The sequence below is a fragment of the Gekko japonicus genome, unplaced genomic scaffold (assembly GCF_001447785.1).
Source record: "Gekko japonicus isolate JY-2015 unplaced genomic scaffold, Gekko_japonicus_V1.1 scaffold615, whole genome shotgun sequence".
NCBI lineage: Eukaryota > Metazoa > Chordata > Lepidosauria > Squamata > Gekkonidae > Gekko > Gekko japonicus.
In genome coordinates this window covers 294,888-322,728 of record NW_015161969.1, presented here as the reverse complement: position 1 = coordinate 322,728, position 27,841 = coordinate 294,888, and the positions used below count along the sequence as shown (strand labels likewise).

General features: G+C 43.8%; 2 protein-coding genes across 2 annotated transcripts in view; both read left to right on the top strand.

Annotated features, from left to right (window-relative positions):
• The first annotated feature begins 367 nt into the window (after positions 1-367).
• CAMLG (calcium modulating ligand) lies at positions 368-15,058 on the top strand. Its single transcript, XM_015429652.1, has 4 exons — positions 368-639; positions 7,581-8,026; positions 10,220-10,285; positions 11,967-15,058. Exons 1-4 carry the CDS (start codon positions 585-587, stop codon positions 12,156-12,158), a joined length of 759 nt encoding a protein of 252 aa, XP_015285138.1. The 5' UTR covers positions 368-584; the 3' UTR covers positions 12,159-15,058.
• Positions 15,059-23,893: 8,835 nt separating this feature from the next.
• Positions 23,894-27,841, top strand: part of DDX46 (DEAD-box helicase 46) — a 32,920-nt gene continuing 28,972 nt past the window's right edge. Inside the window, exons 1-3 of the mRNA XM_015429655.1 lie at positions 23,894-23,993; positions 25,824-25,856; positions 26,995-27,183. Coding sequence (XP_015285141.1) covers positions 23,977-23,993; positions 25,824-25,856; positions 26,995-27,183 — 239 coding nt within the window. The 5' untranslated portion in view covers positions 23,894-23,976. The remainder of the gene's footprint in view (positions 23,994-25,823; positions 25,857-26,994; positions 27,184-27,841) is intronic.

The window sequence follows — 27,841 nt, the reverse complement described above, 5'->3', positions numbered from 1 at the left end:
CCTACTGACTTACTCTAGGGCCAGACAGACACCTATACGCATTTATGTCAAGGGAAGCATTATGAGACCACCCGAAGGCTTATGAGGTCATTACCTACTCGCGCGGATCTGTAGGCGTTCCCTTCCACCCTACCTCGCACGCCCACTTTTCCTGCGAAGTCGTTTTTGCCATCTTTATTTAAGGGTATACCGGTACTAGGCGGCGCTCTATGGAGTCTCGCTAGCCCAGTCACGGTCGGTATCGGTATTGCAGTAAGCCCAGAGCAAAGCCTCATCCAAAATGGCGCCTTTCGCTTCAACAGCTGCAGGCGGGACCTAAAATGGCCGGCAGAAGCGCTTGCGCCTTAGCTACAGGCAGTTAGTGGGGCCTGGCTGGCTCCATTGTGTGCTTGCGGAGACCAGGGAGTTGGGAGGAAGGCTGAGGGAGGGTGTGCTGCTTTCGGGTAGGGATGGAGCCTGAGTAGCTGGGAGATGGCGGCAGCACCACCCGTGAGGGGCCCGGCGCCATTGCCAGCTCTGCTTCGACCACTCCTGGGCTTACGGCCTCTCAGCGCCGGGCAGAGATTCGCCGAAGGAAGCTGCTGATGAACTCCGAGGAGCGGATCAGCCGGATAATGGGTTTCCACCGGCCGAAGGCGGGTGAGGAATGGGGCGTGGCGGCGACGATACTTTCTAACCGGGATGGGAAGTCCTCGCTTTGCGAAGGGAACGGAAAACTAGGAGTTTACTTACCTGAAGAACATAACCCCTCGTTTCATCTCTTGGGCGGGGGGGAAATCCAGCATGCGTGTTTGCCTCTTTCTTCTCCACCTCTCGTTCCTGGCCAAAGGCAGGAATCGGGTCAGCTGTCCACATGAACGGTTGTCCCCGCCGAATTAACTAACGCTTTTTCTTAAAATCAAACCCAAATTTGTAGAGTTTGTTTAGATACCATCGTTTAGATGCTCTTCCTCTCTGCCTTTCTTTTTAAAAGATGCGTAAGGGTGACGGGATGAGATGCTTGATTTAAAGGTTTCCAGGGGTTGTGGTTCAGATCTACCTTGTTCTTCCATTCGCTCTTTCCAGTCCATATAGCAATAAAGAGATACCTTATATAGAGTCAACATATTTCATTATATACCTTATATAGAGATTATATTCCCAAGGCTGCTTGATTTAGTGCCTCCTTTTTGTTCGAGGGTTTTGTAAACATTGGAAAATGAGTTTTTGTCACGCCAACTTTACTACAGATTTTATCTGGATAGTGCCCAAGTAATTATGAATTGGTGTCTTCTAATCCACAACTAGGCTGTTACCCAGTTTCAAGTGGGTTGCATCACAGATGTTCTTGCTAACACCATTTTCTCTTCACTCTCCTTTTATTTAAAATATTTTTAAAAGCAGGGTGAAGGTGGGGAGAGGTGCAGATAGAAAGAGCAAATGAACCACCATGGAAGAAGATCTCCCCGCCACAATTGATACAGTGAGCGAACTTGAGGCCCCTTGCACGCCTTTGGTGCCGTTTTAGCCTTCTCAGTCTGGAGGAAGTTGACAGATAGCTCTTATCTGTGCACCCAAACACATGCGACCTTGATCCGTGCCCCTCCTGGCTCATTAAAGCGGGCCGCGAGGGGTTCCGAGGTGCCCTGCGGGAGATTGTCAACGTCCCTCTCGGAGGGGCGGTTCCCCGGGGCACTCAAGGAAGCGATGGTCCGACCCCTATTGAAAAAACCATCTCTGGACCCGGCCTAATTGGCCAACTATCGGCCGGTGTCCAATTTGCCCTATTTGGGCAAACTTATTGAGAGGGCGGTGGCGTTACAACTACTGGGCTTTCTGGATGATGCTTCTGTCCTCGATCCCTTCCAGTCCAGCTTTCGCCCGGATCATGGGACAGAGACGGTGCTGGTCGCTCTGACTGATGACCTCCGTAGGCATCTGGATCAAGGTGGTGTGGCAGCGCTGTTGTTGTTAGATCTGTCAGCCATGTTTGACACGGTCGACCATCAGCTGCTGGCTCACCGCCTCGCCGACGGGATTCAGGGGCTTGCCCTTCAATGGTTTGTCTCTTTTCTCCAAGGTCGGGGGCAAAGGGTGGCGATAGGGGATCAGCAGTCCTGGAGGCAGCCTCTTGAGTGCGGGGTGCCTCAGGGAGCGGTGCTGTCCCCGATGTTGTTTAACATCTATATGCACCCCCTTATCCAGATTGCCTGGAGTTGAGGGCTTGGGTGTCATCAATATGCAGATGACACCCAGCTCTATCTGATGCTGGCGGCCAGTCAAACTCTGCCCCAGATTACCTTCATCGGGTGTTACAGGCTGTGGCTGGTTGGCTCAGACTGAGCCAGTTGAAATTAAACCCGGCAAAGATGGAGGTCCTGGGTCTGAGTCGGATCGGTTCAGGGCTGGGGCTCCCCCTCCCGACCTTCGATGGGGTGCCTTTGGTGCCAGCGTTGGAGGTTAGGAGTTTGGGTGTGCTCCTGGACTCCTCTTTAACGATGGAGGCCCAGGTGGCAGCCACTGCCAAGTCGGCCTTTTACCATCTTCGGCTAGCACGGCCGTTGGTCCCTTTCCTGGACCGTGATGACCTGGCCACAGTAATCCATGCGACAGTCACCTCAAGGCTAGACTACTGTAACGCTCTCTACATGGGGCTGCCTTTGTTGCAAATTTGGAAGCTGCAGCTAGTGCAGAATGCTGCAGCCAGGCTGTTGATGGGTCTCTCCAGACGGGATCACATCTGGCCTGTGCTGAAAGCGCTGCACTGGCTGCCAATGGCGTACCGGATCCGCTTCAAAGTGCTGGTTCTTACCTTTAAAGCCCTATGTGGCCAGGGTCTGGCTTACCTAAAGGAATGCCTTTCCCTGCATGTTCCCCCAAGGGCACTATGGTCGGGGAGTCAAAATCTCCTGGTAATTCCAGGCCCAAGGAATACTAAATTTGCTGTTACCAGGGCCAGGGTGTTTTCGGTGGCGGCTCCTACCTGGTGGAATATGCTCCCAGAGGAGATCCGGGCCCTGCGGGACCTTGCGCAGTTCCACAGGGCCTGTAAGACGGAGCTCTTCCGCCAGGCTTTTGAGTAGGAGCTGCCACCACCACTATTCCATCACCATCATCTTCTATTTCCGCCCCTCTACCAAGTGGTTAAGACGCTGAACTGCAGGCTGTGGAAGGTCAGTAGTTCAGCAGTTCGAGACCCGGGTGCCGCATGATGGAGTGAGCTCCCATCTCTAGTTCCAGCTCCTGCCAACCTAGCAGTTCGAAAGCAAGAAATTGCAAGTAGATAAATAGGTACCACTTCGGTGGGAAGGTAACAGCGTTCCGTGCACCTTGGTGTTTAGTCATGCCGGCCACATGACCACGGAAACGTCTTCGGACAGCGCTGGCTCTTCGGCTTTGAAATGGAGATGAGCACCGCAACCCTAGAGTCGGATTCGACTGGCTTTCGAGCAAGGGAACCTTTACCTTTTTACCACCATTGTATGGGAATCATCAGGGTGTGAGACGTTCCTGGATGAAGATGGGATGACAGTGGTGTTCGGATGTATGTTGTTGGTCTGGTAATAATAACTCCAGAACCCCATCTTGTAATTTATGATTTATGTGACCTTTAGAGCACCGACATTTTAGTGTATAGTAATGTATTGTTTTATTCTGTTTTTATTGTTTTAACTTTGGCATTTATGCCTCGTTGTTAGCCGCCCTGAGCCTTTGGGGAGGGCGGGATGTAAATCTAAAAATAAATAAATAAAAAAGATAAATAGGGTTTAAAAAAGTAAGATTGGTTCATATTGAAGGTTTGGGTTAGATGTGGATTCAAGTCTGAAAAGACTGATTGAAAACTACTGTAAATGTTGCAGAGTTTAGTTTGGAATATCTAGTCCCAGCTGGAGTGTATCTTGTCTTAACTGGAGTTCTGTTAACTTTAAATTCTGGCACCTAGGATTTCCTAAAATTGCAGGGCTTTTTTGATTTTTTTTTAATTGACCCTATTCACTCATATTACATTTTAATCTACATTTCCTCCATAGAACTAACTTTTTCGATTCTGTGTGTATACCAAACCCTTGTGATAGATTAGGTCTGGCAATTAGACTGCTAATATTGATATTTTGATATATAGTGTGCTTAATATTTTGAGGTGTTTTATTTTTTTTAAGCCACCTTCACGTGCGGGTAGGGTTTTGAACTTGTGTCTCTAGCCCAGTACTTTACCCACTAGTATGCTGTATGCTATTATTATTTACCATTAAGATAGTTTTAATGCAGCGTAATTTATAACAAGTACTTTGCTCATTGCAACAATTCTGTGAAATAGGTGGCAATTTTTAAAAAAGAAACTGAGTTAAAAAATTATTTGCCCATGACATGTCCCTGTCAGAAGTCAGAGCTGTCCCCCCCCCCAAAAAAAAGCTGGCGATCTTAAGATATTGTGCATTGCTGTGGTTCTTGGTCTATGGTAGAGAATACATTTGAAATAAAACTATATATCTTGGCCTATTGACTCCCAGTAAGTATAGACACTGAAGGAAATTCAGGGGGAGGGAATAGCAGTGATAGGGTCTGTTCTAGCAAAAGCTTTTTGGCTAAGATCAAGTGTATGTAGCAGAACTTAAAAGGTGTCTTATGTTATCTCAAAAATTGATTTATTGAAGCATAGGGTTTTGTGGGATTGAGCTGAAGTGAGCGCTAGCCTACAGACCTGTTGCATTTTTTGGCATAAGACTCCTTTTTATTTTATTGAAGATTTATTGAAGCAAAAGCATTGTGTGGACTAGAACACTGGACTCTAGCCCATACAAAGCTTATATGTCAATAAATCTATTAGTCTGTAAGGTGCTCCTAGGCACTGGAGCCTTGCTGAAATGGCTGGAATTTACAGCATGTAGAAGTTTAGAACCTTGCTCTCATATTCAACTTCAGTCTGTGACATGGATGCACTTCTGTTTTCCATTTTTTACTTTATTGAGGACTGTGCCCATCATGGTTTTTGACATTTATGTTTGTCTTTCTCCTTTCCCTAAAACAATTCACTAAAAAACAATTTGCTCATTGCAAAATTCTCTCATGAAAGTACTTCCCATGGAGGTCATAGTATGAAATCTGTATGTAGGCTGGCAGTAGATGATTACTGTGTACACAGCTGTGTCTTTGCTCAAGCTAAAAGCAGGTATATAATTATTACCTTCCTTGTAGCTTTTGCTGGATATGCCTTTGTTTTAAGAGAGGTTTGAAAAATGCTGCAAAGGAAGACGTATGCTTCCAAATGTTGTCTTTCCCAGTGATATTAACACCCCATGAAACACCTAAAAAATCCTTTAACAAAGATTTTTCTATGAGTATTTTGTAACGAGCAGAGATTTTTCATGCCCATACTGATTTTCTGCTGCAAAATATTTGTTCATGCTATGCTGATCCTGCTACTCTTTGTTAGGATTGAGCATTTGACCTGTCAGAAGCTCACTCTGACTCCCCCCAAAGATATTACTGAAGAGTGGGGACCCTAGCAGATGAAAAGCCACAGAAACTTGCTGGGGGGGAGCTGCAGTGAGGAGGGGAGTTGGTTAATCTCACCCCTGCTCTCCTTGATGGAATGTCCATAGAATCCAAACCACTGAGATGAACTTCTTTTTAAAAAATGAAACTATGATTTCTAACAATGATAGATAAGGTTTCTGTATTTATTCAGTGTCTTTTATATTTCCTTCCATCATTGCCCAAAATGGTTTACCCCAGGAAAAAAAGCTGGCCAGAAAATTACCATATTGAAACATTTACATAATGAAACCAGGTCAGGAAAAAGCCCAACTTAAACAGTTACAGCCCTTTTGGATTAGACCAATGGTCAATCTAGTCCAGCATTCTGTCTCACACAGTTACTTTGGATGGCCAACAATAGGGCATAGAGGCCAAGGTGAGCATCAGCTTTTCAGTAGTCTTTGCGATTCCTGCAGGTAGGGTAGGTAGGATCTGTGTTGTTGCAGTTGGTATGATGAAACTCGGGTTGCAGGTGACCATTTCTTTTCATCTTTTTGACCAGAGACAGAACTACGTGTTCATTTTTTAAACAGATGACAAATTGTCCACATTATTTGGCTCATTGTTATCGTCATTAAATGTGAATTACACATTTATAGTGTAAATAATTAAAAACCTGACAAATAAGGTGACTTCTACCATTGGCTTTATTATAATACAGTCTATTCTTCATATGGAAAGAAATCCTAAATTGTTGTAGTCCAGTGCAGGCTGTTTTTGTTGCTAAGGTGAGTTCCCTCCTTTCCCATCATAACATAAGGCAACTGAATGTGAAATCTTTACTTCAAAACAACATAATAGTATGAGTTACTTCTTACAAAAACCTGTTTCGTCACTCTTACAGTTTTTAAAAGGCAGCTAATGTAAAGTATGCAGGAAGAAAATTAAATAAAATGTGAACAAGTAGCTAGGTGTAAAGGATTAGTGGACTGTAGGCTATATATACAAACGGTAGTTTGTACTGTTGCTGTAAGTAGGGTCCTACTATATAATTATTGCTTTTGTTTAATGTGTCATATTAATACTTCACCTCTGTGCTTCACGTCTAGTTGGTTTCTAGATCTCTACAAGTCATATTCTATTGCAGGAGTTCCCAACCTTTTTGAGCCTGCAAGCACCTTTGGAATTCTGACAGCATGGCGGGTGCAGCTGCAAAATGACTGCCACAAAATGGCCGCTGCAGGAGGTGGAGCCAACCACAAAATGGCTGCCACAGCTTATCTTCAGTCAGATAGTGAAGATCCTTCTGCTATGGTGGCAGCTGCTGCCAAAGCAACATTTTTGAAAATCTGCACAGCCAATCAAATGGCCAGTCAGAAGCACCACATGGCCCTACCCACTTTTATAAATATACTAGGCAGGACCAGGAAAGGTGTCATCAGCACCGTAGCACCCACAGGCACCATGTTGGGGACCTTGTCCTATTGCATTGTATCAACTCTGTTGATTCTATTGATTTACTCTGTGTAATCTGCCTTGTCCTATAATAACATTTTATTATGATAGTGAAGTGTGGCCCTCATCTATGGATCTCTAAATATGTGGATTGGGGCCACAGAGAAAAAGATGGTTCTGCAAAGTTGGGTGACCCAGATTTGCAAAAAAAATCTGGAGGAGGGGGGAGGAGGGGGTTATAAAAATACCCAAACCAGAGAACAGTTCACTTTGCAAGTGTAGGTGGATGAAGGAAAGGAGGGAAATAGATGGGGGGGCACTTACAAATGAGGAAGATACCACTGAGCCAGCAAAGGTGTGGGCTGAGCTGCCAAGATAGTCGCCGCTGCTGGGTGGCCAGAAGAGTCACCAGGATTGGTGGTGGTACAATGGCAAAGTCGTGGGGCAGCCAGCCAGGAGAGTCGCTGCTATCACCACATTGCTTATTACCTTTTCTGAAGGCCATTAGGGTTCCTGGGGGAGGCTTAGTGTGCTAATGTATACTCTTCCTATGTGGCCCCCATTTTCCTTACGATGCTTAGATCCCCAGCTTAGTGGCTTGGGGATCATAGAGCTTGGGAAGCAAACTCCATTTGTGTGCATTACATTGTTTTCTTTTTTGTCTTTAGATGATGACACCCATTCAGAAACAAAGCTTCAACTGGAACAAGATAAATCCACCATTCCTGTTCCTTCTGTTTCCAAGCGTGTTGTGCTTGGTGATACTGTCTGCAGTCTGGCAGGAACAGCTGACCATGGAAGCAGTGCAGTAGAGCACAAGGGAGAGAAAAAGGACTTGTTTAATATAGCGCCTGAGGTTGGTAGTGATGGCACCACTGAGCTCCGGCAGCGCAGTAGAGGTGATCTGATGGAACAGCGAACACCTCAGCATGGCCTAGACCAGTATTTATCAAGATTTGATGAAGCTATGAAATTAAGAAACCAGCTGATGAGTGAGAAGCCAAGCCAGGAAAATGGAAATGCTGCAGAGGAATTTGATTCTTTCCGTATTTTTAGATTAGTTGGATGTGCCCTTCTTGCTATTGGAGTTAGAGCTTTTGTGTGCAAATACTTGGTGAGCTGAGGACTCTTATTTGATTGTCACTACTTATTTTTAGCTTGATTTTCGTACTTGTTCTTGATAGGGTAGCACATTGGCTTTTCCATTTCACAGATGGGAAACTGATATGGAGAAATGATTATTTCCCCAGTGCCACTCAGTGAACTCATAACTGTAATTATTAGATCATAGTGGAAGGTTAGATTCAAGTCCAGATCCATGAACTTTAACCACTGTTCCACAGTGGCTCGACAACTTTAGAGTTCAGATGTCCACTGATTCCGCCTTCCTGCTGCAGGCCCCCTTCATGGAATTTTTCCATGTCCCCTATCTCCCATAAACAGCATTTCATGAAGATCAGTGGACTGCAGTGGGAAGGGTGAGGCAGAAATGTTCCATTCTGCTATTGGAAAGTTCAGTCTGGATCCAGCCCATTATTCTTCCTAATGGTAATAGTCTAGTCTAGTCTAAAGCAGACCTGTAGCTGTGTATGTGTCTTGCAGTAAGCATAACTTGCCCAACACAAGAGTCCTCTTGGACTCCCGTCTGTGGTCAGCCAATGGGCAGAGGCAAGACAAAGAATAAGGCTCCTATCATTGACCTGCCAAGTCAAACTGTTGCATCCCCATTCAGACTCCTTCAGTGGCCAGCTGTTCTGTGGCTTAGGAGGAGGGTAGTGTGAGAAAGTATGGCCTGTCTAGGCCAGCAGCTAGCTGTATATGCACATAATAAACAGTGTTGGCCAAGTAGTGGCAGGCTGTGACAGAACCATAAGTAGACAGCTATACTCTAGAAACAGTGCAGTGAAACTATTGACTCACTACTGTTTTGGCATTCAGTTAAGGGAAGGGATTCCACACAGCTGCAACTTTCCCAACCCATGCATATGGTGCTAAAGCACTGTTAACATCCCTTTTCAGGAATCTTGACCCATTTGGCTATAATAATACTTTTATACAGTACTTTTCCAGTGTTCAGAAGGCTTCACATAAACTATTTCATGAAGTGTTTTAACAGCCATATAAGGATTCCTGTGTTGCCAGTGGGTCCTAATGCAATAAGTGGTTCAACTAAGGGTTAGGTTAGTGTGTAGATGGCATAGGTGAGACTGTAGACTGCTCAACTCATGTTTTTAACTATTGCATTTTCTTAGGAATATACTCACTGCTGTTACCAGTTCTTCCTGAAACAGATTAGAAGCTACATTACTTGATTAACACAGCATTTTATTATATTATTATAAACTTGGCTTTTTGCCATTTGAACCTGGGCTCCAAAGTATGCCAAAGTAGGCCCTGTACCTGTCTTATGTCAGGATGGAGATATTTCAAGATACAGGTTTAGATCCTTTACATCCTGTGATCTATGAGCAGAGCTCTGCTTGGATTTTGGAATTTTCCTCTCCCCCCCCCCCCCTTGTTTGTAGGCACCCTGTGAAATTCTGTGCCGGGGGCGGGGTTGGTACTCTACCATGGAACACCATCATATCAGCAGATATGATGAGAGGGTCTGTAGTGAACAGGGAGAATCAACAAAAAGTCCCTTCTGTGCCAGTGGAAATACACTTCCCCCAGCAAAAATAGACTGTAAGACCCACCCTATAGGTATATTTTTTCAGAATAAATTGGGCAATGTTAAGCCGCCGAAAGAGTACAGTCAGATCATCCAAATTATTTTGAACCCCTCAGCCTCTTGCTCAGAGAACTAACTACACAAAACCCTTTCCCAACAATATGAAGTGCAACTTCTAATAATCTTCATTATTATAAAGCTATTTCATATTATACAAAGTGAATGTAAACTTTATAATCATGTTTTTATATGATGCAAGTAATTTTATATTAAGGAGTTTTTACTAAATGTTTCATATAAGGCTCCTTTTGAATATTTTTGGATAGACATGTCCCTGTAAATCCATTATTGAAGGATAGTGAATTTCCCCATCTCAGTAGTCCTATGTATGACACTGCACAGCACCACATTATGTATGTTTGTGTTCTATCTAGCAGTTGTCGTAGTAGTTCATCCTTAAATATAAGAACAGTCTGCTTCACAGTGGTATGCTGAAACATAGCTCCTTTCAACACATTTTCCAGTGTGTCAGTTGAAACACTTGATAATGAATAATCCCTTTCTTTGAATGTTTGAACTTAATAAAATTGCTAGTTACTGTTTTCTAACTCATATCATTTTCTGTTTTTTTTCCAGTCAATATTTGCTCCATTTCTTACCTTACAGCTTGCATATATGGGATTGTCTCAGTATTTCCCAAAGGTAAGAGACAGGTTAAAAACCAACAGTTCCCAAAACGTCTACCTATACTAAAGTGTTCTTACATTATATAAATTAGAGTAGATGTTGTTAAGTATTTTCTCTGGTAATCCAGTGTTCGCAGTGGTTATATAATACAGTAGTTTTCCAAACAGGTTACTTTTCAGTCTTTACCTGACCCATCATTTTCACTCACCCTAAGCGTCTTTGTCTCATCTCCATTAGCCACTGGTGGTTCACCATGGACCCTGATACTAAGTGTTCTTGCCCAACCAAATACTTCTTGCCAGCAGGGCTGGTAAGCATTTAGCCATGGTGAAAGTTGAACCCTTGTTTTTAGAAGAAGCAAATCATCATCACACAAGCATGAAAAGTTGTGCATGCTTTGGTCCCTATAGTGAGTCCATCTGTGTGATGGCCCTTTGAAAGAAAATAAGGTAACTGAACAGTATTTTAGCTGTTTGTTTCTCATAACTAGAATGCAAATTTTCAGTGAGTGTAAAAGCCTGCTCATCCACAAAATAATCTTTTCCCCTCCTCTCCACTGCTTGTTGATTAGGAAAAGACTGCATAGCAGACAGTTTTATCAGAATTATGTGACCTAAGATTAAAAGACAACTCCCATTTCCAATGAAATAATAAACAGACGGACGAAATATTTGGGCTATTCTAACTCAGGAGGATGCATTTTTTGTAGCTATATGAAATATCACACAATGTATGATAAGGTTTGTTTCCCACAGATTTTGTATGGAGAACATCACTTGTCTTTCATGTGAACCTCTTAAGGCACTGGCATGTTACTATCTAACAAGCCGTGGCTGGTTGGCTCAGGCTGAGTCGGTTGAAATTAAACCCGGAAAAGACGGAGGTCCTGGGCCTAAGTTGGACCGGTCTGGGGTTGGGGCTCCCGGTCTTCGACGGGGTGCCATTGGTGCCTCGGCGGGAGGCTAGGAGTCTGGGGGTGCTCCTGGACTCCTTGTTGACAATGGAGGCCCAGGTAGCAGCCACTGCCAAGGCGGCCTTTTATCATCTGCGGCTGGCCCGGCAGTTGGTCCCCTACCTTGATTGTGAAGACCTGGCCACTGTGATCCACGCGACGGTCACCTCGAGGCTTGACTACTGTAACGCTCTCTACTTAGGGCTGCCTCTGTCGCAAACCCGGAAGCTGCAGCTAGTGCAGAAATTTTGCCCCTTCTCCTCATGTGCTTTGGTTGCTATGGGTCCCAGGGCTCCAGGAGTCAATATAACTTAGAGTTGGAAAGGATTGCTGGGAGGGAGGGAGGGAGACAAAGGAATGACCTTCATCCAGCAATGCCTTCCATTGATGGTTTGCTGGATTCAGACTATATTAGGGTTGCCAAGTCGAAAATCGTCAGGAGCGGGGGACTCCCGTCTGGCGTCCTTTACGCGCGCACACTGCATGCACGTCACCAGAAAGTGACGTTATGACGCCGGGCATGCTGGGGGCAGGGCTACGACCATCCAAGGGGGAAACATAGAGTTTCCCACGCCGGGGTGGGGTTCCCCCCGGAGCCCAATCCGCCGGTGGCGGGGAACGGGCCTCTGGGGCGGGGGTTTCCCTGCCCCCCCCGGGGGGACTTGGCAGCCCTAGACTATATTGTTTAAAGACAAGAAACGATGGCAAAAATCAACTTTTTGTTTGTTTGTTTGTTTTACACAGAGTGAAAAGAAGACAAAGACTACAGTATTAACTGCTGCTCTTTTGCTGTCTGGGATTCCAGCAGAAGTAATCAGTCGTTCCATGGACACATATAGCAAAATGGGGGATGTCTTCACAGACCTTTGTGTCTATTTCTTTACTTTCATCTTCTGCCATGAACTGCTTGTGTTCTTTTGTTCTGAAGCACCATGATAACTCTGGAACTCAGTGTGATACTTCAGAAGAACTGCATCATTCTTTATTCTGTAAATATCTCTGGATAAACACGTAACCAATTCTTACTTGTTTCAGTGCTGCTTAAAATGCTTCTGAATGGAAGGTCCCAACTTCAAAACTTAAGTTACTAACGCTTCAGTATTGTGCACGGTGACTTAAATATGGCAGATAGAATATAAAGCTCAGTGCAAGGCTGTGGCCTTTCTTTTAAATTAGGATATGTCCTTTCTTACCCGTACTGGCTCTGCCTGTGTCCTTTCTTACCCTTATTAGCTCAAACTGTGATCTTTCTCTTTAACTCTACAGTGTGGTAACATGGCACAACTAATGTCTTGAGCTTGGTTGAACTGCTTATAAATTGTGATTTGGATTCCCTAAGAATTACTACTCTCATCACCTTTATTCCTTTTAATTTCTGACTCTATACATTTAACTATTAAGAATGTTCTGAGAAAAAAAAATACCAACCATAGTTGCCATTTCTGAAATGGGAGCTGTGTCATTGTCCTCTTTTTCCCTGCTGAGATGGTAGGGTTCTGCTTGTTGTTGTGAAGGGTGGGTTTGAAATGGAATGCTAAAGCAAAGCATGGAGCAATAAGGCCCAGCCTGATTCCCGTGTATGTTTTCTCCAAGCATTCAGTAGCTCTTCATCCAAGTTGGTGTCCTCATTCCCAGTATTTATCTAATCTATTGTAATATGCTGTGTTGAGTAAGCATTACAAGTTAAAAAGTTGCTCTTTTGAGTGGTTAGACTTCTGTGTCTAAGCTGTCACCAGTTCATTTTTTTCTGGTTTAGCAATTACTTCTGCATCATATTTTCTATATTTTCCTTTCCAAGAATATGTGCATATGAAGTTAAGTCTGTTTTACGTAAACACTTCTGAGGGATTGCTACATACACTAGTAACAGGCAGTACCTTGGCTTGTGAGGGCACAAATGGATCTCTAGCTCTGTTTTATAGTCAACTTCTTAGTGTGTCACATGCATCATTTGAACACGAGGACCTAGAACATGTTCAAATGACATAATAATGCTGTGCTAGAAAACAGGTCTCAAATCCCAAAAATATTTACTTGAAGTAATTTCCATCAGAATCAATAGGAGCTGATTCCATGTGAATGCTTTACAATAGGTTCATTGCTGAAGGCTTCTGTTGTGTCTGAAAGTCCAGTAAAGGCTTGATTGTTTTACCAACCAAGCCTTTACTGGACTTTCAGGGTTGTTCTTCAGTTAATTAAGCATATTGTCTCTCTTCTCCCTGTCCCTTAGGTTTCTTCAGTAAATCACAATTGCTGTTTATTGTGAATTGATAGATTTTTATCACTTGATTTGAAGAATGTATAACTAAAGTAAGGTCTAGTAGAGATACAGTCTAAGGCCATGATTTAGGTATTTGTTTGCCTCCTGTTTCATGTGAGAAACCCTTCCCTTCCGACTCATGTCCCCCTGTATTTTGGTTTGGCGTTTGTAACTATTGCTATTCCCTAATTAAAGATGCTGCTAATTCCAGTTAAGAACCTATGGTCCATTCCCAATACTTAAACACTATTTAGTTATATTTACACTGGCCTGTTGGGGAAATTAGGCTGCTATAGTATATTTTCCAGTATTGTGAGTGTATTTTTTCTCTTGGCTTTTGAGGTCTAGTGTCCTGACAGCAGAACAGCCTTGCTGAACAATCTGGAAGCCTGGGTGTTACTAACGAGTCACACACTCTGGAAATTTCTGCTACTTCTAAGTTTTACTAATTTATCATTGAAACTCTATTATTGCATAAACAAAAACAAGTTTCTCCTTTTAGAAATCATATTTAGAGTTTTAGTATTTTTGTTGGGCAGTGATATTGGCAATAGGCTGGATCCCATGAGCTTTCTACTCATGAAAGAGAGAAGCAGGCAATTTAATCTAATTCCCCTTTTATATGGTGGCTTTCCATGCCAGGTGTAATGTGATCCATGATGATTCCCCTGCCCCCGCGCATCAGTTTTTGGACTTGTGGGTTTGGGTGAAGCTTATTGGATCCAACTCAGAATTACTTAAAAGCAGATGAGACTTACTATTTTGCTTTTAACTTTAATATCTTGTTTGGTGAACCAGACAATACGTAACAATTAAGTCTGTTATGTGGAAAGTGTCCAGAGCTAGGATCTGTAGAAGGGACATAGATACATAGGAGAAAACAGTACGAACAGCTATACTGTTGCTTGCTATCTTTGTGGTAGCATCTCCCACTGTTAAAATGACAAAATTGTGTTCAGTTTGAAACACTACTTCACTCTTTAGTGGTGGGTATAGTTACGGGAGAATCATAAGCAAAACTCTGCTTGTATGTTATTCTTTTTGTGCATCTATCCTTTCGGTTCCAGACAGCATGTTCTATCCATATTCAATAGACTTTGCCCTACTATGAAATCTGAATATATAATCACAAATGTTCTGGTACGTGTAATGTAAGATAGCTCTGTTTTACTATATTTCTGCTGGCCTATTGAATGGATGGGCTTCAAAAGATTCAGAAAAATGGCTTGGCAAATAGCTAAAACTGAGTTAGTGTTGAAGGTTTTGTGTTGGCAAATGGTAATTGCAGAAATGCTCCATCTTTTCCATAGAAACATGCAAAGTGCAGAGCCTTTAATCATTCTAAACTAATGTAAATTGTTGGTAAATCTTGGTATTTATCTCTGTTGTTCAGGCTCACCATGTTGAATTTTTAAACAGTGATGCAGTTATGCATTTTGTATCTAATTGGACCTTTTCATTTAAACTACATACCTAAAATTTAAAAGAAGATAGAACCTTCTTATGTAGCCTTCTCTGCTGTAAAAAGATATACGGGATGTAGTAGCAGGTTAAAATGTTCCGAAGGTGTTTGATATGTTACTTCTGCAAAACTGAGATTCTTCTATACAGTTAATCTGATGTCATGTCCATTGTAGTGTTTATTTCTGCATTGGTTCTATTAAAATTGTTTCATTTCTTAGGCTTTGTGCTGGTCGGTTATTCATTAATAAACAACTACACTGGGTTGTGTCACAATTTCTAATTTTTGAAGGGTTCTTGCAGCATTGGGAAGAAGTAAAAGTCTGGGAACTGTCTCTTGAGACTGATTACAGTAGAAATAAGGCAATATGCAGAAATATTATGTTTGGGCCTTGTAGAAGAGAAGAAGAGGAAGACATTGGATTTATACCCCACCCTTCACTACCCAAATGAGTCTCAGAGCGACTTACAAACTCCTTTCCCTTCCCCTCCCCTCCCCACAATAGACACCCTGTGAAGTAGGTGGGGCTGAGAGAGCTCTGACAGAAACTGCTCTTTTTCAAGAATAGCTGTGCCAGAACTATGGCTTGCCCATGGTCATCCAGCAGGTGCAAGTGGAGGAGTGGGAAATCAAACCTGGTTCTCCCAGATTAGAGTCCGCGCACTTAACCACTACACCAAACTGGCTCCTAATGCCTCTTTGCTGCTCTTACTGAATTTCTCTTCAGCTTTTGATAATGTGGACCATGCTATCTTGTAGAGAAGTTTGGAGGCAGAAGTAAATCTCAGGGTGTGCTCTGGATTGGTTTAAATTGTTCCTTACATAACAGGTTCAAAGTGTTGCCGTCAGACTAGTTGTCACTAATGTAGGATATGTCCACAGGACACAGTCTTATCCCCTATGATATTCAGTCTGTATGTCAGACGTCCCAAACCTTTTTGAGCCTTCAGGCACCTTTGGAATTCTGACACAGTGTAGTAGGTGCGGCTGCAAAATGTTTACCACAGGAGGTACAGCCAGCCACAGGAGGTTGAGCCAGCTTATCTTCAGTGACATAGTGAAGATCCTTGTGCTGTGGTGGCAGCTACAGCCAAAGGAAAATTTTTAAAAATCTTCACAGCAATTAGAAGCCTTCCTGGGCAGAAGTTCACCTGGCCCCACCCACTTTCTAAAACACTTGCAGGTACCAGTGGGGACCATAGCCCTCACACGCACTGCATTGGGGGGAGGGCCTGCTTTATGTGAAGGCTTTAGGAGAAATCATTTATAGTTTGAGAACGAGATTCAGTCAATATGCTGATGACACCCAGCTTTATATCTTTTTGTGCAAATAGTTTGGTGATGTGGTAGAGGCCTTGAGCTGCTGGTTAACTGCTGTAGTTAAATGACTAAGAGTGAACAAATTGAAACTGAATCCTGACAAGATGGAGATAATGCTGGTTGGGAAGCCTGAGGCTTTGAAGAACACTCTACTTCCTTTTGATGGAGTTCAGCTGACCCTTGCTGACTCAGTAAAGAGCCCTAGGGGTTATGCTGGAGCCAACATTACTCCTGAAGAAGCAAGTTCATACAGCTACAAAAAAAAAGGTTTCTTCTATCTCTGTTTGGCTCAGAAGAGGGTCCCCGACCTTGACTTGGCCGATCTGGCCACCTGGATCCATGCCACAGCAATATCAAGACTAGACAACTGTAATTAACTTTACATACATCAGTCCTTCAAGTCAACTCAGAGGTTCCAATGGATATAAAATACTGCAGCTTGGCTACTATCAGATCTTCGGTGGAACATGCATCTCACACCCGTTCTACAGTCACTCTTTTGGCTGTTCATCAGTTACTGGGCTCAGTTCAAAGTACTGGCAGTCAAGGACAAGGCCCTACGTGGCCTTGGGCTCTCATATCTGCAGGTCCACCTCTCCTTTCGCCTTGCCATGACAGCTTTGCTCATTTGAAGAGGGCCTTCTGTGGGTACTGCCCTGCAAATGGGTGAGATCAACAACTGCTCATACAAGTGCATTTTCCGTTGAGGCCCCCACCTTGTGGAATGGGCTGCCTAAGAAGGTCAGGAAGGCCCCTGCACTCCTGTTTTACATAGTTTGTGGAATGTCGGAATTGTTCAGGAGGACATTTTAATAAAGGCAGTAGAGCTATATTATAATGCAGTGGTTCATGAAGGTGCTTTAATAAAAAGGAATAGGTCTATAGGCTGCATTACTGTGTACAGTATATATTATCTTTTTGTCATTTATCTTACTCTCACTACATTATTTTCTACCTATGTAATTCCACTTTTTTGGCACTGACAACATCATGTCTAATACCTATGCTTTGTTTCATATTTCTGCAATCTTAGTTCTGTTACTTTCGTTTATCAGATGCTTTCTGCTGATTACACTGACTGACATTGTATAATCCACTCTTTGAGTATCAATGAGAAAGTTAGCCTATAAATAACATTGATAAATAAAGTGATGTAAATGTGTCAAGAAACAAGCCTCTCAGACATGTAAGTATTTGCATTAGTTAGCTAGATAGTAAGTTTTAGCTGAATGATGTGAAGAAAGCAGGTTAGTCTGATATCAACCACCTGTTAGCAATCATTAGCTGATACAACTTGGTGCACCTGGGTACTGTCAAACCTCAGCATGACTAAGGAAAATCTTGACAGCCGAAGATCTAGATCACCACATGTAAACCACTAATTAGATTAGTAATTGGTTGACAGCTGAGCTATTATTTAGTAGGAAGCAAGCAGCCAGCTAAAAGCCAGAACCCAAGAGTCAGAAGCTAAGTTTGGAGGCTAGGAACTATGTGCATCTGCTCAAAGAAATGCTGGAGTGAGAGGCTGGGACATTTGCAGGAGAATTCGAGCACCCTTTCAGGCACCACGTTGGATAAGACGAATGGCGACGTTCCAGAAGGAGGGACGGCTATTCCCTGTCACCAGCCCAGCTTCTTCAGTATTGCCGCTGTGAGCCATCTGCTCAGGATAAGTAAACTTAGACAGGTTTTCTTTGTTTGTGTTTGTGCATTGTACACTTCTCTTTTCCCTTTCCAGTTTGTTTTTATCTGTGTGTTGTCTTTGTAATAAACATATATATTTTTATAATTGGATTGAGTCACTGGCCCATTCATCACGCCTTCGGAATCGGTCAAACTATTAGAGTTATAAGCAGGCTATATCTCTCTCGTATCACTACTGTGCTGGTTGAAACGACCCAAATTAAGGAAACCTAGCCCGGAGTCTCTAAGGCAGCCCCGAGTGAGGGTGGTAGCACAGAGGTGGTAGGGCAGGGTCGTGACAAAATGTAAGAAAGATTGGGAGGGGGAGAGATTACAAAGTAATATTTTAAGGTATCAATTCATTTAGACTTGTGGATTTTGGACCACAGCTTCTTTTCTCAGTATCTTGCATACAAGCTATAGGCAGTAGTAATTTCTTCCCAAAGAGCACCATGTGTGAGCAGGAAGCCCTTCTTTGTGAATGTTGGATAGCTGCCTGCCCTTAGTGTTGCAAATCACTTGGCTCTAAAGTAAGAGAAAGGGAGTTTGAAAAGCCCTGATGTGCAGGTGTTACTTACATAGCCTCTGCTCCAACAAGAGTTACTTCCATAATGAACAAATGGACAGTGAGTTTATGGCACACATATTTGACGCTTACTTGAGATAATGTATGTCAGACTATCTTTAAGTACAGTGTCACCCTTTATGTTTTGGAATTAAGGTTGCCAAGTCTGGGTTGGGAAATACCTGGAGACTTTGGGGATGGATCCAGGAGAGGGCGGGGTTTGGGGAGGGGCTTCAGCATAGTACAGTGCCATAGAGCAGTGATGGTGAACCATTTAGAGACCGAGTGCCCATACTGCGACCCAAAACCCACTTATTTATCGCAAAGTGCCAACACAGCAGTTTAGCCTGAATACTGAGGTTTTACTTTAGAAAAAACAACTCATATATTAACAAGATGATCCAAACAAAGTAAGGAAAGCAATCCCAAATGCTTTCATTTACTTAAAATTATTTGGCAGAGAATTCGACACTTTAATGATGGTCTGGGCCTGGCTGGGGCGATGGCACGCGTGTCCACTGAGAGGGCTCTGAGTGCCACCTCTGGCACCCGTGCCATAGGTTCGCCACCACTGCCATAGAGTCCACCCTTCAAAGCAGCCATCTCTGTCAGCTGGAGATCACTTGTAAAAGCCGGAGATCTCCAGGCCCCACCTGGAATAGAGTGAAACTGGAGAAAATGTTAGGAAGTTTTGGATATGGTCTGGATGTCATTTTTCGCTATGAACATTTTAAATGTCAAGGACTGGTTAGGAAAGAAGTCTAAATTCCTGTTCAGAAGTGAAAGTAACACACTTCTTATGCACTACTGTGGCCTAGTATAGGGTGTTTCCTACAGGCCAGGGCCATCCTTGTATTTTCATTGCTAGTGGTTTTATGCTTGGTAGTTAAGCACTCCAGTAACCTTGTGAAGTGCTCTGGAATTAAAAACTGGATGTTCTAAATTCATTGTTTTAACTGCAAGGTATATATCAATACAACTTACAAGAATGGCCATAGTTGAGAAAGTCAAGATCCAGAGCAGAAAGTGTATATATGAGCTGACTATAACCCTAAATGAGGTCACAAATGACATATTCAGGAGCTGTTTTTTTAAAAACCACTTCTTGCAGTAGCTCTACCAAATTTGGCACACTGCCAAACTTCCTGTCATTACTGACTTCCCCTCATAATAAACATTATTTTGTGCACTGAGAATGGCCAGTTGAGGCCTTGAGTGCATGTGGAAAAAATTCATGTCAGGGTTTCATTGGACCAAGTGTATTAGCACCTTCTAGAGTTGCTGATTACAAACACTGTATATTACATGTAATGAAAGTACTTGTAATGAAGTCGTTTTGGCAAATGGTGTCAAAATATTGAAACCGAGAGGCAGCAGCCATTTTGAGATCAGTTATTCTGGGTTTGTTTTGAAAACTTGCCTTTCTGTTTAATAACTGCTCAAACTAGGTGGCTTACAATAGTGACAAGGAACAAGTATAAGATATCAGTGAAACAGAAATGCTTCCTTGGTGTAGACTTCTATGACAACAGTGTATCCCAGATGAGAAGAGTAACTGAGATGGTATGCAGGAAGATGGTGAAGCCTGAATACAATGCCTTGAGATTGAACAATGGACATCTATTTATCTGTCCCTTTACAGAGCTAGTAATGTTATTTTTCTTTTTAGAGGGAGAGTTGTGGAAAATAACTCTTTTGGGATGCTGTTAAAAGGGTGAGTTACTTCGTTCAGTTAGCTGCAGAGGGAAGAAACCTGCAGTTTGGAGTTGGAGATGGTAAGTGCTATCTTGTTCACAGGCCCGGCTGCAAATAGTCAATACCATCAGATTTCCCACATCAGCAAGAGGTGCAATGTCTAGAGCCTGAAACCAAGAATAAGATCTGCATCAGCCAGGTTTCTGCTTGGGAGTCTCTGCATTGTAGGAGCCAAACCTTGTATTTGCTTGGAGTGCTAAATAAATTGAACATTAACCAATGGCTGTGTTGCAGATTTACATGCATCAGACCAAAAATAGGCAGTTATGTTGGTGGAGTTTGCAAATTGATGAAGTTACCACATACTATGCATCTGCCTCACTTGTGTTTCGTCAAATGGGAGCAACTTCATAGTCTTCATGGCCAATTTTAGTCACATAAACTTCTTCCACAACAGGAAACAGGCCAGGGTGGTCAAACTTGCTCAGCGTAAGAGCCACATGGAATAAACGTCAGATGTTTGAGAGCCACAAGACATGGACAGATAACACACACATTTTTTATTTTGACATTAAACAAGACTGCCAAAAATAAAAACAAAAGGGGTAAAACCAGATATTGATGATATTTATTTGTCCAATGATATTTAATTGTTTGCTAATAATATTTGTCTAAGAGAGAGAGAGAAAGGGAAGAGAGAGGTGGAGAGAAAGAGAAACAAATAAAGCAAATAGATGGGGGGAGGTAGGTGGAAGAAAGGAAAAGCAGGCCTCCCCTTCGCTTCCCCAGCTGACCTGCAGGGAGCCGCACAATATGTATGAAAGAGCCTCATGTGGCTCCCGAGCCACAGTTTGGCCACCCCTGCTATAGGCAGAGGGTCCGAGGGCTGCACAATGGATCATGTTTGTGCCTGTTCTTTCCCCTCCACAGGAGCTATCTCTGGTGCTGCTCTGAAAACAAAAGGGCTAGGTATGAATATCGTATTTTATAGTTTTCTTACAATTAAGTGTGGGATGAAAGCTAGGATTATTTTTATTCATTTATTTTGATTTATATCCCGCCCTTCCCACAAGCAGGCTCAGGGCAGGTCACAACAGTAAAGTTACAAAACCATTAAAAACAATTATAACAAATAATTAAAACAATTAAAAAGGCAGGTAGTACAATACATTCGTAAGAGAAACTGTCATAGGTCTCTCAGGGCCCTGATCTCAGATGGCAGCATGTTTCACTGGGCTAGGGCCAGGGCAGAAAAAGTCCTGGCCCTGGTCAAGGCTAAGCAGACGTCCTTTGGGCCAGGTGCAACCAGTAAATGATGGGCTTCCAAGCGCAAGGCTCTTTGGGGCACATATGGGGAGAGGCAGTCCTTTAGATGTGTTGGTCCAGGATGCATAGGGCTTTAAAGGTCAATACCAACACCATGAAACGGATCTGGTACTCAATCGGTATTTGGTAGCCAGTGCAATTGGCGCAGCGCTGGCTGAATGCACGCCCACACAGACTTCACAGTCAGCAGGCGCACTGCCGCATTTTGCACTAGCTGGAGTTTCCGGATCAGTTTCAGGGGTAAGCCCGCATAAAGCGAGTTACAGTAATCAAGCCTGGAAGTGACTGTTGCAGGGGTCACTGTAGCCAAGCCCTGGGTAGAGAAATAGGGAACCAGTTGCCTGATCTGACATAGATAAAAGGTTGACCTGGCAACTGTGGTGATCTGGGCCTCCATAGAAAGTGAGGCATCCAGAGTCACCCCTAGGCTCCTCACCTGGGCTGGCACCAGCAGTGCCCTGTCTGGGGCAGGGAGCCTGATTCTTGAATCTACACCCCCCCCCCCCGCTGGCTCAGTTACAGGTCCCCCATCTTCGTTGGATTTAGTTTCAACTGACTCTGCTGTAGTCACCCAGCCACGGCCTCCAAAGCCCTGTCTAAACTCTCTGGGGAGGAGTCTGGGTGGCTGCCCAACAACAGATAGAGCTGGGTGTCATCAGCATGCTGGTGGCGACCCAGCCCAAACCCCCGTAGATGTTAAACAACATTGGCAAGAGGATCGCCTCCTGTGGCGTGCCACATTCCAATGGGTATCACAAGGAGACCCTCTCGCCAAGCGCCACCCTCCGTCTCCGACCATGAAGAACGGAGGAAAACCATTGTAAGGCAGTCCCCCTACTCCTATGTTGACGAGGCGGTGGGTCATAAGATTGTAATAGACCGTGCTGAACACTGCTGTTAAGTCCAAATACAACAGCAGCACTGACCCACTCCAATCCAGGTGTCTCCAGAGGTCATTCGTGAAGGCGACCAACACTGTCTCCGTCCCATGGCTAAGGTGGAAACCGGACTGGAATGGGTCCAGGATGGATGCATCATCCAAGAAGGCCTGAAACTGCTCAGCCACCACCCTCTCAATTACCTTGCCCATAAACGGGAAATTTGAGACTGGGTGGTAGTTGGCTAGGACTGTGGGGTCCAGTGATTTTTTTTTTTTAAAGGGGACATACCACCACCTCCTTCGATTTCGCTGGGAATGTCCCCAAAGAAAGGAACAAGCTGATAATTTCTCCCAGGGGCCTCCAAGTGGGGCATGGAGTTCTCTCATAATTAGCGGTAGCTGATGTCCAGACATCAGTTTTCTTAAAGGAAATAGCAGCCTTGGAGAGACAACTCCATAGCATCACATCCTCCCTTCCTTTCCCCAACTGCTTCCCCAAATCTCCAGGAGTAACCTGAACCAGATTTGGTAACCCAATGAAAGGTATAGGAAGGGGTGCTCACCTACATTCATCTGTAGGTCCTGAATTGCATTACACTGGCCAAGGCCTTGAGTATCGTTGCCAACCTCCAGGTGGGTGGCTGGAGATCTTCTGTTATTACAACTGATCTCCAGATGACAGAGATCATTTCACCTGGAGAAAATGGCTGCTTTGGATGTTGGATTCTATGGCATTATGTCCTAAACCCCGCTCTCCTCAAGCTCCCCATGTATTTTCCAACCTGGAGCTGGTGACCCTGGAGTTCTCCTGGAATAACAACTGATCTCCAGAATACAGCTATCGGCTCCTCTGGAAGAAATTTCCAAGTCTACATGTACCATTGTTACCATTGGAGCGTGCAGTCTTGGCACTCAAGTGTAATGAAACCTTTTGAAATAAGGTTAATGCCCCTGGAGAAAATGGCTCCTAAGCACCATACCCCGCTAAGGTTCCTGTTGTATATACCTACATCAGACCCACTCTACCTAAAGAGGTGGGCTCTAGTCCGTGAAAGCTTAAAGTAAAAAATGGGCTGGTCCTTAAAGAGCAACAAGTCTGCCATTGTTGGGGATGCCAACCTCCAGGTGGCTCCTGGAGATCTCCCGCTATTACAGCTGATCTCCAGGTGACCAAAAAGAGTCCCCCTGGAGAAAATGGCTACTTTGGAGGGTGGACTCTATGACATTGTACCCCACTGAGGTCCCTCCCCCCAAGCCCCACCCTCCCCAGGCTCCACCCCCAAAATCTCCAGGTATTTCCCCAACACCAAGCTGGCACCCCTATCCGTTTTGCGGCAATAGACGGTGAATCTTCCTGATAACATCTGCACTTGGCTCCTCCGAGCGCCAGAGGCCGCTGTGTGCTTGTCTACGGAGGAGGAGGAGGGGCGGCCTCTCCTTCCGCCTCCTGTTTCGTTGATTCATTTCCGTTTCGTTTGCTTTCTGGGAATGTTGCCGCTTCGCCCGTGAGGCGTCGCACCAGGACGAGAAGGCGGCAGTTCTGTTTCTCCGGGCAGGGCCGTCATGGGTCGAGAGTCCAGGTAAGCAGAGGTCGCTTCGGAGGAGGCTGTTGTGCTCCTCGAGTCTCGGTTGGCTGTTCCTTTCCTTGGGGAAGTGAGCGGAGCAGGGTGACAAAGCCGGCCCCGGAATAGGCCTCTCACGGGGAGCGGGCCTGGGCTGTGTGGGGAAACGGGTCGGGGCTGAGGTAGCCGAAGGAGGGTCCGTGTCCGTCCGGAACCAGAAGATGGGCGGGGGGCCCCCGGCTCTCCTGTCGGTTCTCCCGCCTCATTATAATGCGGGGCGGGCTCTTTTCACTCAGCGGCTCCTGGCTCTTCGGGTCCCTTGTGCTTTCTGGTTGTACGAAGCGTTTGAAATATTCTTTCTAATTTCCCTATTGTGAACGTCTTTGAATCTCGATTTTCGAATCTGTTTTTTCTCCAGGCCTGCGGGTGGGTAATAGTAACTAAGAAAATACTAATGTACGTGGTGGGTTTTCAATCTTGTGTATTTAAATAGCGCGTCTGTTGTAATTTATTTTTAAATGGCGTTTTAAAAATAAAATTTAGGCTCAGGTTCTCAGTTTGGTGGTTCGAGATGGTGCACAAACAGTAAAGGAATATTTAAACGAAGTGAAATTGTGAAGTGTCAATATCTACCTTCCCATTACTGTGGGCTACTGAAGATAATATAAGAAGAGTTTTTGCATAACGTCTAGGATATAGGCTCAAATGGGATTCCAAGAGCAGGGAGCTATCACTGTTACATACATGGTACTTCTAGAAAAGTATCTAGAAAAGTCAGAGTAGAGTGTAGGGGATGTAGGACAGAAACAGGAAGGAGACAGTTTTTAAATAAATGGGTTGAATTGTGCCTAGAAATGTATCAGCAATACAGGCTTTGAAGTATAATTGTAGTATGCTCATACTAGACCAGCCATGTTAAGAAGCAAGCAGCTGTGTTTTTGTGGTACTGGAAGCATTGACACATTTTTCATAGACAGCCCCACATACAACCTGTTGCTTGTAGTATGAGGGAAATAAAGTTATAAACTTCATTAGGCCACTTTTTAACCTTTCTCACAACAAAATCTTACTATAATAGATTCAGGCACTGATAAGGTCATCATTTGTCTAGAGAATCTGGAACCATTAATTTAGCTTGTGGTATTTAATATTGAATTGATGTATGTGTGCACACAGGCATATGAATAGCTAAGGTCAGAAATACACACATTGTGGTTATCAAGAATAAATGGGACATATCTGATTTCACCTTAAAATGCAGCGAGAGGGTCTCTACTTGCATGTATTTTAAAGTAGAACAGGGCTAAAGGGCTTACACTTGTGTCATTTCTGTTTAATGTGTGATATGTGTATTTTGTGCCTGAGCATTTCATTCTTGGTTACAAGAAACTCTCAGCAGTTGAAACTCTATCTCCTCTAGTATCCATGAGATTTGCACATCAGGTGATGAAACCACCCTGAGCTCTGAATTCAGAGAAGAGCGGTATATAAATCCAAATAATAAATAATAATAAATAAATACTGTTAGATCAGCTGAGACAGCTGGCTGTCTTGTTACAGGTGAAGCCTGGCCTCAAGGCAAATGGATTCCTTATGGTTGAAAGCCAGTTTCGTACTACTTAAAGCACATATCTCTTGTCTGGCATGGTGCATAGTTTGGGCATTGATTGTAATAGCTTGTACATAGATGTGTGGTTTCAAGAAAAAAATGGAGGAAAGCCCAGTATTGCATGCCTGGATTATCACCCTTTTGTGTCAGACAGAATGAAGGGTTTCATGCAAAATCATCAGAATTTGGTCCAGTAGAAGGTACCACTTTGCTTACCCTAATTTCTCTCATTTCCTTAGATCAACAAAGCAACAGGTGTCCAAACAAAAACAGTGAGTTAATCTATTTAAAGTAATAGTTTTTGATCTCACCATTTCTAAACACAAATGTATTGTTAATGACTGCATTAGCTCCTTCCTCTTCTAGTATAGCTGTATGAGGTTCAGTCACACATCCAGCTAGCTCTTAGATGCGGCTCTCCCTTGCCCTGATGTTGCCTTCCTGTTCAAGTTGAGTGTGTCTGTGGTGAAGAACTGCTGGCATCAGAGCTGACAGTTTTCTGTGACACCACAAAACCCTTAGTTTCGCCATATTATCAGCTCCATAAAAGGTTTCAGTAAATTAATTAGGATGAATTTTCAAATAGCACCTTTACTCCCTTCACCTAAGTTTTTCTGTCTTTGCTGTGGTTAGCAATTTCAGCTTCATTTTAGATTCTTGGAGGCTCCTTATTTTGACTTTGTGGGCTCATATTTTAACCTGGAGTGTTCATTGTACTCTATGTATGGCAGGGTAAAATAAGCTCCTTGATGAAAAACGCATTACAGTTTCAGCATAACTTTTCTCTTTTTCCTCTTGTACATTCTCCACACCCTCCCTCTCTCCATATTGAAGTGTGCACATGTGAGGCTATCCCATCCCTTCATTTTGGGTGAACACAGAATGCATTGAAGGCTGCAGTGGGGGCAGACTAGTTGGCCTGAGGAAGCTGCCAGGTGTTGGGTTTGTTATCTCCTGTCCTAATCAGCAAGCTATGGATGTGATGCCCGCAGAATTTAATGTGCATAGTGTACATTACTGGAAATGCTTACATAGTCTGGAAGTACTTCAATGGATATTAATGTGCTATTTGTTTTGCCCTTTTCTCATTATGCCATTAGTGCCTTAGATGCTCTTCTCTTATTGTTGTGCCTCTTTGCCTTGAGCCATGCTTTATATGAATACCAGATTTTTCAAATCTGAACATAATAGGGGGCTGCAAAGGACCAAAGAGATGTCACATCAGCCCCTCTAACCAAATCATAAATTATACCTTAAGGCTAAAGAGTCAGTGACACCACTGAAGATTATCAAGAGCTAATTCTACAATTGGTTATACTTGAAAACTAGAATGTCACATTATTTTAAGTGTTTATTATATTCTTTAATAACGCTGGGTATCTTAACTGTCTTGTTAATACACTGCCACAGACATTATCGGAAGCGCTCCTCATCACGAGGGCGCTCTGGTAGCCGTTCTAGGAGTCGTTCTCCATCTGACAAAAGAGCAAAACGTGGAGATGATAGACGTTCTAGAAGTAGGGACAGAGATCGCAGACGCGAGCGATCACGCAGCAGAGACAAGAGGAGATCTCGGTCACGTGACAGGAAGCGTGTGAGGTAAGCTTCAAACTTTTATTGAGTGTGTAAAGGAAGTTTTTGCATGTTGTTAAATCAGTTTTAAAACCTGATGCAGGAGTCCCCAACGTGGTGCCTATGTGTGCCATGATGTCTGCCTGGTGTTTTTAGAAAGTGGGTGGGGCCGGATGGGGCTTTGTTCAGTAAGGCTTCTGATTGGTCATTGGAGATTCAGTTCACTGTGCAGATTTTTTAAAATGTTGGTTTGGCTGGAGCTGCCACCACAGCACAAGGATCTTCACTGTGTGCCTGAGAATGAGCTGCAGCAGCCATTTTGTGGCTGGCTCCACCTCCAATGGCAGCCATTTTGCATGCCCATTCTGTTTCAGAATTCCAAAGGTGCCCACAGGCTCAAAAAGGTTGGGGATCTCTGACCTGATGTGGGAGAAACGACGACTGAGGGGTGACATGATTGAGGTTTATAAGATTATGCATGGGAAAGAGCAGGTAGAGAAAGAGGTACTTTTTCCCATTTCTCACAATACAAGAACTCGTGGGCACTCCATGAAATTGCTGAGCGGTCGGGTTAGAAGGGATAAGAGGAAGTACTTCTTCACCCAGAGGGTGCGTTCACACTTACCCTCCATTTTGTGGATCCCTCCGGTGGACGCCCGCTCACACGCTGTGGGTGTCGGCGTTT